Raw genomic sequence first — 9,643 nt, 5'->3', positions numbered from 1 at the left:
AGCGGAGGCGTGAGAGGCGGTCCTGCGCCGTCGCCGGGTAGCGGAACTCGGTTGCTGGGGTACCGGTCCCTGGGCCGGTCATGAACGGGCCGGCGGACGGCGAAGTGGACTACAAGAAGAAATACCGGAACCTGAAGCGGAAGCTCAAGTTCCTCATCTACGTGAGTGATGGGGCGGAGTGGTGGGGGCTGAGGTCGGTCCCTCAGCTGACCCACGAGTGGAGGGGTCGGGTGACGGCCGCGGGGTTGCGGGCCGCTACGCGGCCCCCCGTCGGCTCAGCGCGTGCTCTGTGATACAGGAGCACGAGTGCTTTCAGGAGGAACTGCGGAAGGCGCAGAGGAAACTGCTGAAGGTGTCCCGGGACAAGAGGTAAGACGCGCCGTGGGGGAGCAGGGGGGCCCGCGGGCGATGAGGCCCCTGTGGATCTACGTCCCCGCCCCATCCAAGAATGGAGCCGCAGATGCTTGGGGCCGGGGCTGGGACCCAGCGGGCCAGCCAGACGGGACAAGGGCCCGGGAGAACGTCGCTGAAGTGGAAGTCAACACTCGTGTTCCCCCGCCTCTACCCTCAGTTTCCTCCTAGACCGGCTTCTGCAGTACGAGAACGTGGATGAAGACTCTTCTGGTGAGCGGGGTCGTGGGGGTGGACACGGTTCCTGGCCCTTCGGAGAGCTTCCGGAGCCCCTCCTTTCCGGCTGCGGAGGCTGGTGCCGTTTCCAGTGGTTTTTAAGCCTTGTTGCTTGCCCTCCGCCTCTGCTCTTCTTTCACTTAAGTATTTATTTGAACATCTGTGTTCCGGGCACTGCACTGTGCACAGATACCGTGGTGACCAAAATGGATGAAGTTTCTTGAATTCTTGTTGGGGATAATAAGTAAGCAAGAAACTAGAATTTTAGACTTGAAAGGAATAACAGTCAGGGTTATGTGGTAGCAATTGGGATAGAGCAGGGATTGATAAACTTTTTTCTGTAAAGGGCCAGATAGCAAATATTTTAGGCTTTGCGTAGCCTACAATCTTTGTCACGACTAGTGAGTTCTGCTATTGGCATGCAGGAGCAGCCAAAGGTGATATGTAAATAAACGAGCATGGCTTTGTTTCAGTAAAACTTTACTTGACACTGAAATTAGATTTTGTATAATTGACATGGTTTTTATATGATTTTCACATCATAAAATAGTTGTCTTTTTTCCCCAACCATTTAAAAATATATAAGCCATTCTTAGTTTGCAGACTGGATAAAAACAGGTAGCAGGCAGTGTCTCAAGAGTTCTCAAGAAGGGCCTTTTTAGGAAGTGGAGTGTGAGCTGAACCCACGTAAGGAGAAACCAGTCTTAGAAGAGGTGATTGGAGATTTCCAGACAGAGGGAATAAGGAAGTCCAAACACTCAGAGGTAACAGAAAAGACCAGGTGTCTAAAGAGCAGAAGCGCTAAAGCAGCATGTGAAGCAGTGATTTCAAACTTTTTTTGAGCACTATTTACAATCACTAATATATTTTATATCACAACCAAGTCCCATTTAACATACTTATGAGACAAAATTTAATGGGACAATGTTAAGAGTACTGCACACACCTTTTTCTGATACTTAAATTTTTTTTCATTGTTGGTTTTAGAGAGAGGAAAGGAGAAAGTGAGAGAGACAGGAACATCGATCTGTTCCTGCGTGTGCCCTGACGGGGGGATTAAACCCGCGACCTTTGCATGTCAGGATGATGCTTTAACCAACCAGGGCTGATACCTTTTAGACTGCTTTTTCTTTTTTTTAATTGAATGCTGATTGCAAACCAGTAAATTGACCTTGTGACCTACTAATGAGCTGAGACCCACAGTTTGAAAAAACCCAACAATTGGCATTTGTGCCCTGTTCCAGGGTGGGACCCTCAGAAGCCATGTCACATATAGTTACCTCTCTATGGTGCCTCTAAACACCATTCTAGAGCAGGATCAGCAAACAACATTCAGCCAGGTTGCTCGTTTTTGTAACTGTTTTATTTGAACGCATAGCACTATTCTTTTACATATTATAGGAGGATAGTAGGTGATAAACGAAGTCAGTGAAGTAGGTGGAAGCCAGCTTATGTACAGGTCATGGCAAAACATTGGCTTTTATTCTGGCTTCTCATTGCCTGCTTGTCCCTTCCCTGAGGTAGTCCAATTAACTCCTGCTGGAGAGGTATTTCAAGATAGGAAGCATGAGAGACCCAGCACGTTCATAGTGAAGTGTGTGACACATCTGAGGAGCAAGGGATAAACACGTAAGCCACAGACTGGAGAAGTCCACAGTCTGGTCAGGTAAATACCTGCACATGATATACATATTTTAGCACAGTGTAGGGAGAACGATGACAAATGAGAGCAGAGTTTTGGAGGAGCCAGCAGTTAAGTGAGCCTGAAGAGTCTTGTAAGACTTCTCAAAGAGATAGCATTAAATTGTGCTTTTTTCCCCCCCGTTTTTATTTGTATTTGATGTACAATATTAGTTTTAGGTATACAGTAGTGATTAGACATGTATATTAATTTGTTACTTTATTTTTTTAAGTGAGAGGCGGGGAGGCAAAAAAATAGACTCCTGCATGTGCCCCGACCAGGATCCACCAAGCAAGCAACCTGCTGGGTGATGCTCTGCCCATCTTGGGCCACTGTTCTGCTGCTCGACAACCAAGCTATTTTAGCACCTCAGGCAAGGCCATGGTGCCATCCTCAGCTCCCAGGGCCAACTTGCTCCAACCATTCAAGCCATGGTTGCAGGAAGAGAAGAGAGAGGAGGGAGAGGGGTGGAGAACCAGACAGTCGCTTCTCCTGTGTGCACTGACCGGGAATTGAACCTGGAACATCCACATACCAGGCCAATGCTCTACTCTGAGCCAACCAGCCAGGGCTTTAATTTGCTTCTTAAAGGATATATCGGCTAAGAAATTGAGAAAGGCACATATCACATGTAACAGTTACTTGTCAAAAGAATGATGGGCCTTCTAGGTGGAGGCATTTCAGGGCAGTGAATAAAAGTAGGAGAAATTTGGGGGTTAGACCCTGGATACACAGAGTGGAGCAGAGGTAGGAGCTGAAGGCAGCTTAGAGGTGAATAAGGAGAGAATGGCATAAAATGGTCAGGGAGTCAGCGATCAGGGCTCAGGTCCAGCCTGCACCTTCCTCTCAGCCTCAGTGGCCTCATCTGGAAAGTGGAGGGGAGGCCCTCACCTTCGTTCCTGGCTGGTTGTGGATACAAGGACAGGCAGTGAGTGTGAAGTGCCTGGTCCTAGCCTGGCGTGTAGTAAGTACTCGGCAAATGTGTTGCCGTGGAGGAACCTGGACAGGGAGTGTTTGTGGAACTCAGTTGTAAAGGGCATTTTAAGGAGTGGGGGAATTTGTGGGCTCCCCAGAACAGCATGTGTGCATCAGCTGGGGTGCCCGATTCCCTGGGGCCCTTCTGTGGAGTTGAGATTATATTGTCAGAGACAGAAAGGAGCCTTCCCCACTGACCAGTGCCCCCTCCCCCAGACTCAGATGCCACTGCATCTTCAGATAACAGCGAGACAGAGGGGACACCCAAGTTGTCAGACACGCCAGCCCCTAAAAGGTGAGAAGAAGCCATCCTTCTTTTTCTGGGGGTGGGGGTTGGGGAGCACCTGGGCCTCCTAGCTGCTTCTGACCCTCTCCTGTGCTTTCTCCAGGAAGAGAAGCCCTCCAGTGGGGGGTGCGCCCTCTCCCTCCAGCCTCTCTCTGCCTCCTTCAACAGGGTTTCCCCTTCAGGCCTCCGGGGCCCCCTCCCCATACCTGAGCTCGGTGAGTTGGGGTCCAGAATGGGTAACGTAACTAAGGTGCCTGGGAAGAAGGTGGGCATCATTTGGGCAGAGGAGCCAGGCCTCAGGCCGAAGCCGGCCCAGCTCTGGGGACATCAGTCTGGGTCTGTCCAGCACGCATCCCATGGAGGGTGTGAGTCAGGCTGCCCAGTTCCCCGGCGTAGGAGTGGGGGACAGCTGTGACTGAGGGGAGCAGACCCCAGGACGAAGTCCTGCTGCTGTCCCGTCCCCTTCTGTTCTCAGAAGCCACACTCATCACCATCTCTTGTTTTTCCATTCTCCTTCCTGTTTGCATTTTCTCCCTTCACCCCCCCATCCATTTCACTTCCCATCTCCATCCCCCCACTCCCACCTGCAGCTGGCTTCCCCCCCCTACCCCCCATTCCCTTCTGACTACCTGGCCCTGCAGCTGCCCGAGCCCAGCCCCCTGAGGCCCAAGCGGGAGAAACGACCCCGCCTGCCCCGGAAACTCAAGGTACCCTGATTTGGGGGCATTAGGGCGGGGCCAGAACGGCAGGAGAAGAGCCATTTGAGGGAGGCTCAAGACGGGCTGGGGGCCTACCCGAGAGTTTTGAAGGATTGATTTGGGGCTGCTGGGGGTTCCGCCCAGGGCTAGGTCCTGAGGGGCAGGTCCGAGGAGTCCCGGCTCACAGGCTTGGTGCGGAGATAAATCACAGCAGGCCCAGCCTCGGAGGACCCCGAGTGGAGATGCCGAGGGTCCTGCCCGTGCGCGGCCGCGGCCTGGCCGGGGGCCAGGCTCGTGCTCACACCTCTGCGGTGGTACCAGGCAGCCCGGAGGGAGGGTGAAGCTGTGGGTCTGGAATTAAGTCGAGGCCACGCCCGTTAGAACTGCAGGCCCTTGAGCAGGACTGTCACCCTGCAGGCCTCAGGCTCTGCTCTGTCGAGGGCGTGATCAAGCTACATGTTAGCAGCGAGGATTTATGGCGTGAGTGCTGTGTACCAGGCACTGCGCTAGGCACTGCGGGTGCAGTAGTGAACACAACAGATCTCTGCCTTTGGAGCTCATGTTTTAGCAAGATAGGCAGAAAGTAAACTAGGTAACTAGGTGTCAGTGTGGAAAACGAGCCAGGTGGCGAGGTTGGGAAACACGGAGAAGATGCAGCCAATGCTTACGGTTGGGTAGACTGGGGTGTTTTCTTTGATCAGAGACTTAAATGAAATAAGAACAAGCCATGTGGTTCTCTGAGAAAGTGTTTCAAGCAGGAAGAGGAATCAGTGCAAAGGCCCTGGTAGCGGGGTGCGGGTGGGGGGCACAGGTTGGCCTGTTCAAGGCCCAGGAAGGAGCCCAGAGTTTAGTGTGATTGGATGGAAAGGGGGAGAATGGTTAGAGAGCAGGTCAGCAGAGTTACTGAGGGGCGAGCTTGTGTATGGCCTTGTAGCTGTGCAATGACTTTGGCTTGTACAGTGATCAAACAGGGAGACTGGAGAGATGGGGCCGAGGGAGAGTCTGTTCTGGGCTATGTGTTAACGAAATTGCTGACATTGCTGTGTGGAGAGTAGACTGCGGAGGGGCAGGGCGAGGGTGGGGTCAGGATGGAGCTGAGACCAGCGAGGCACTGCTGCCGTGAACGAAACAGCAGTGGAAAGGGTGGAAAGTGGATCAGGAGTCTGCTTCAAAGAAGGAGCCGCAGGAAGACCAGGATGGGCTATGAGAAAGAAGTCAAGGATGACCCGGGGTTTCTGGCCTGAGGAAGTGAGGACTGGGAGGAGCAGCTCGGAGAGAAGGGGAGGAGTTTGATTTTGAACATGTTGAAATGCTATCTGGAGATGCCACCAAGACAGCTGGCTACCAGCCTGGGACTTGTGGGGTACGTGCTCGGAGATCATCAGCACGGGGGCGGGTGTGATTGGCAGGTGAGAGTGGATGGGGAGAGAAGAGGTCCGCGCACTCGGCTCCAGGAAACCGGACGCACAGGTGCAGTGCCCCTCCCGCTCTGAGTCGGAGGAGCAGGTGCCCGGCAGGACGGCTCTCAGCTTGGGTGGACTGCTGGCTCAGGCTTCTGGGGTCAGAGGAGCAGGTGCCCGGCTGGACGGCTCTCAGCTTGGGTGGACTGCTGGCTCAGGCTTCTGGAGTCAGAGGAGCAGGTGCCCGGCTGGACGGCTCTCAGCTTGGGTGGACTGCTGGCTCAGGCTTCTGGAGTCAGAGGAGCAGGTGCCTGGCTGGACGGCGCTCAGCTTGGGTGGACTGCTGGCTCAGGCTTCTGGAGTCAGAGGAGCAGGTGCCCGGCTGGACGGCGCTCAGGTTGGGTGGACTGCTGGCTCAGGCTTCTGGAGTCGGAGGAGCAGGTGCCCGGCTGGACGGCGCTCAGCTTGGGTGGACTGCTGGCTCAGGCTTCTGGAGTCGGAGGAGCATGTGCCCGGCTGGACGGCGCTCAGCTTGGGTGGACTGCTGGCTCAGGCTTCTGGAGTCAGAGGAGCATGTGCCCGGCTGGACGGCTCTCAGCTTGGGTGGACTGCTGGCTCAGGCTTCTGGAGTCAGAGGAGCATGTGCCCGGCTGGACGGCTCTCAGCTTGGGTGGACTGCTGGCTCAGGCTTCTGGAGTCAGAGGAGCATGTGCCCGGCTGGACGGCGCTCAGGTTGGGTGGACTGCTGGCTCAGGTTTCTGGAGTCAGAAGTGAAGCGGGATACTTTGTGGTGGTGTTAAGTGTGGGTCCTAGAATTTGTATCCCAGCTCTGCCACTTACTTCCTGAGTGACCTTGGGCTTCAGCCTGAAAAATGGGTAGGTAATGGGTGATGTACTGACCCTTCACTCTGCCTACCAGCGTTCTTGTTCCTTGCCCATAAGGCAGGATGGTGCAGATGGTAAGGGCCAGTGAAGCCCAGGGCCTGTGGCAGAGGTGTGGTATGGCGCGGGCATGGCAGTGTGATGTTTCCTGAGATGTCGTGTCCTCAAATAGAGGAGTGTTGGGGAACCACGTTCTAGACGTACAGGAGAGAAAATGTTGGTTGGGAGAGAGGAATAAATTAACGAAGGCCTCAAAGAAGAGGTAACATTCGAGCCCTGATATTAGACACAGAGGCAGTGGTGGAAGGAGACTGAGGACATGGGAAAGTGGGGTTTGGGCTGGAGCAGGAGTGAAAAGAGAGCAATATTGGAAAGAAAGCTGGGGGGAGGTCAAAGAAGGCCTGCCGCTCCGATGCGGAGGGTCTGTGGGGCTGGCGGTCGCTGAAGTCTCCGGTGACTTACAGGAGCAGACTGGAATGAGCAAGTCTGAGGGCAGGGAGGCTGTGAGTACTGACACAGGTTAGTTAACAGCCGATGGCTCGGTCAGACGGTCACTGAAGTGTCCGGTGACTTACAGGAGCAGACTGGAATGAGCAAGTCTGAGGGCAGGGAGGCTGTGAGTACTGACACAGGTTAGTTAACAGCCGATGGCTCGGTCAGACGGTCACTGAAGTCTCCGGTGACTTACAGGAGCAGACTGGAATGAGCAAGTCTGAGGGCAGGGAGGCTGTGAGTACTGACACAGGTTAGTTAACAGCCGATGGCTCGGTCAGAGGGTCACTGAAGTGTCCGGTGACTTACAGGAGCAGACTGGAATGAGCAAGTCTGAGGGCAGGGAGGGTGTGAGTACTGACACAGGTTAGTTAACAGCCGATGGCTCGGTCAGACGGGGCTCGACTGGAATCCCAGCTCCTCCATGTGACCTTGGGCGTGTCATTTAACTCGGAGCTTCAGTATTCTTGTGGGATCATGACAAAATGAGTTGAGGGAGAGAAAGTTTGGCCCAGTGCCTGGTCCCTGGTAAGCCGTATATAGACCGTAGCTGCTATTGGTCACTTGAGGCCACTGAGGAAGTCCCAGCAAGGTTAGGGCATGGTAACTAGAGTGGAGATCAAGAGTAGTAGCCAGAACAGGGGAACAGTCCTGTTTTTTTCCCAGCCATGCATGTGTGTTCGCTCCTTCGTGTACACATGGGAGCCCGGGACGGGGGCAGGGGTGCTGGTCAGAGCTGGGCCTCCTGTCCTTGGCATTCCTGGCTGCACCCTGCACTGCGGGCCCTGGTTAAGAACCACTCTGGCCTTCCATGCCACCCCAGGAAGAACAGAGAGGATGGGGGCTCCTGGAGAAGCAGAGACTAGGCCGTGAGGGCTGGATGGGGGGAAGCAGTTAGAATAGCCACTGTGAAGGCCACACATAGGCATTTGCTGCCACCCTCACCCCAGAGCCAGACTGCACAGCGCCCAGTGGGGACCTGGCAGTCTCGGATTCTCCTCTGGTTCATGATGTCTCCTCCTGTCCAGGATGGTCAGAAGTCACTATAGAAATCAACATTAGTCTGTGCTCACAGGCAAAACATGAAGCCCACAGAGCTTCCTGTGGGCAGGAGTGTAAGGACCTGGGTGGGTGGGGCTGGAGGGGTGGGCAGGACAGAGGCCACTTTCCAGCCTCAGAGGAAAAAGCAGGACTTCTGACTAATAGGAAAGGCTGCTCCACTCCAGGTGGAGGAACTGGCCTGTTCTGGGCACTCAGCACTGCCTGTCCTAGGGGCAGCACGGAGCCTGAGGCCCCTAGTGGAGGAATGACCAGCTCCCTGGGGTTTAGAGGGCTCACTGGCCCCACTGTGGGGCAGGGGCTGGGTCCAGGAGAGGCTGAAGGCGGGGTCCAGTTAGGCCAGGAAGGTCCAGTTAGGCTGGTTCCTGGACTGACTGGAAAGAAAGCTAGGAAAGCTCAGCTCCGTGTGAGCTGAGCTGGGGGCCTGGCTGAGGCCGGTGTCTGCGGGGTCTCAAGGAGGGCTTCAAGCCCTAGGGCACCCTCCATACCAGTGAGTCCACAGCAGGAAGGGGAGGGGAGGCCAGTGTGGCACCTGGTGTGTGAGGTGCTCAGAGGCAGGCACTCCAGGCTGGCTCTGCTCTGGCTGCCATCACAGGGCACGGGCTGCCAAGGTGCCTCCGTGGTGAGGGCAGGGCCCAGCCTTTCCGAAGTCCCCCCCCCCCCCACCGCCTCCATCACTACCCCTTACCCCTAGGCACTTGCTGTTTGAGACTGAAGGAGCCACGGTGGAGCAGGCCCCTGGTTCCAGCATGGTTAGCCCACTGGGCCCAGTACCCCTTGAATGAGCCTTTGCCCCTCCCCATCCCCCAGAACTGCCTAAGGGACAGTGCCAGCCTCCTGGAAGTCCCATTCCCCCTTGACAGCCCCTCCCTGTGTTTCTTTCCTCCCCTGCTGCAGATGGCGGTGGGTCCCCCCGACTGCCCGGTGGGAGGGCCGCTGACCTTCCCCAGCCGGGGCTCTGGGCCTGGGGTGGGAGCAGCCCTGGCCCCGCTGCCACCCTCTAAGATGCCCCCGCCCACGATCCTGAGCGCAGTCCCACGGCAGATGTTCAGCGATGCGGGCAGCGGGGACGATGCCCTGGACGGGGATGATGACCTGGTGATCGACATCCCGGAGTGACCTGTCTGCCCGAGCCCCTGTCTGGCACACACGAGCCCCTGGCTTCCACAGAGACATTTATTGACACCCAGTTGCCATGCTGCGGCCACTGACACAATTGGAAAAGGCGTAAACATGCACAGTGTTCCCTGGAAGGTGGGCCCCTCTTCAGGGAGGCCGAGGCCTGCCCTCACGCCCTGGCCCATCCTGGGGACAGTTATTTAAATAAGTGTCTGGGAACATCTGCCACCTCTCCAGAGGCAGAGACCCTGTGGTACACCCCCTCCTTTAAAAGGGCAACTGCACAGGGCTAGGTGTTTTGTTTAAACAAAGATTCTGTATTAAAAGAGTGGCTTTTTGGGGTTTTGCCTTTTTCTTGTTTGGAAACTCTCCTCCAAACCCCCCCTAATCCGACCTCCTCCCTGTTGGTGGAGGGGCCGGGCAG

At 55.4% G+C, this 9,643-nt stretch overlaps 1 protein-coding gene across 3 annotated transcripts; it reads left to right on the top strand.

Annotated features, from left to right (window-relative positions):
• The first annotated feature begins 21 nt into the window (after positions 1-21).
• Positions 22-9,561, top strand: INO80E (INO80 complex subunit E). Of its 3 annotated transcripts, none has more exons than XM_066275601.1 (7): positions 22-161; positions 299-369; positions 572-624; positions 3,500-3,578; positions 3,673-3,784; positions 4,211-4,276; positions 8,998-9,561. In XM_066275601.1, exons 1-7 carry the CDS (start codon positions 81-83, stop codon positions 9,217-9,219), a joined length of 684 nt encoding a protein of 227 aa, XP_066131698.1. In that variant the 5' UTR covers positions 22-80; the 3' UTR covers positions 9,220-9,561. The 3 variants fall into 3 exon arrangements, with proteins under 3 accessions (XP_066131698.1, XP_066131697.1, XP_066131699.1); XM_066275600.1 differs by having other exon boundaries at positions 4,160-4,276; XM_066275602.1 differs by lacking the exon at positions 4,211-4,276.
• Positions 9,562-9,643: the final 82 nt, after the last annotated feature.

This window comes from Saccopteryx bilineata, chromosome 4 (assembly GCF_036850765.1).
Source record: "Saccopteryx bilineata isolate mSacBil1 chromosome 4, mSacBil1_pri_phased_curated, whole genome shotgun sequence".
In the NCBI taxonomy this organism is placed as follows: Eukaryota; Metazoa; Chordata; class Mammalia; order Chiroptera; family Emballonuridae; genus Saccopteryx; species Saccopteryx bilineata.
The sequence above is the reverse complement of the archived record's forward strand: the minus strand, read 5'-3'. Positions and strand labels throughout refer to the sequence as shown.

Excerpts from the sequence above, each read along its gene's own strand:
- INO80E (XM_066275600.1), top strand. The coding sequence starts at position 81 with ATGAACGGGCCGGCGGACGGCGAAGTGGACTACAAGAAGAAATACCGG. Across the intron at positions 370-571 it reads AAGGTGTCCCGGGACAAGAG|TTTCCTCCTAGACCGGCTTC; the intron begins GTAAGACGCGCC and ends CTCTACCCTCAG. Across the intron at positions 3,785-4,159 it reads CCTCCCCATACCTGAGCTCG|CTGGCTTCCCCCCCCTACCC; the intron begins GTGAGTTGGGGT and ends TCCCACCTGCAG.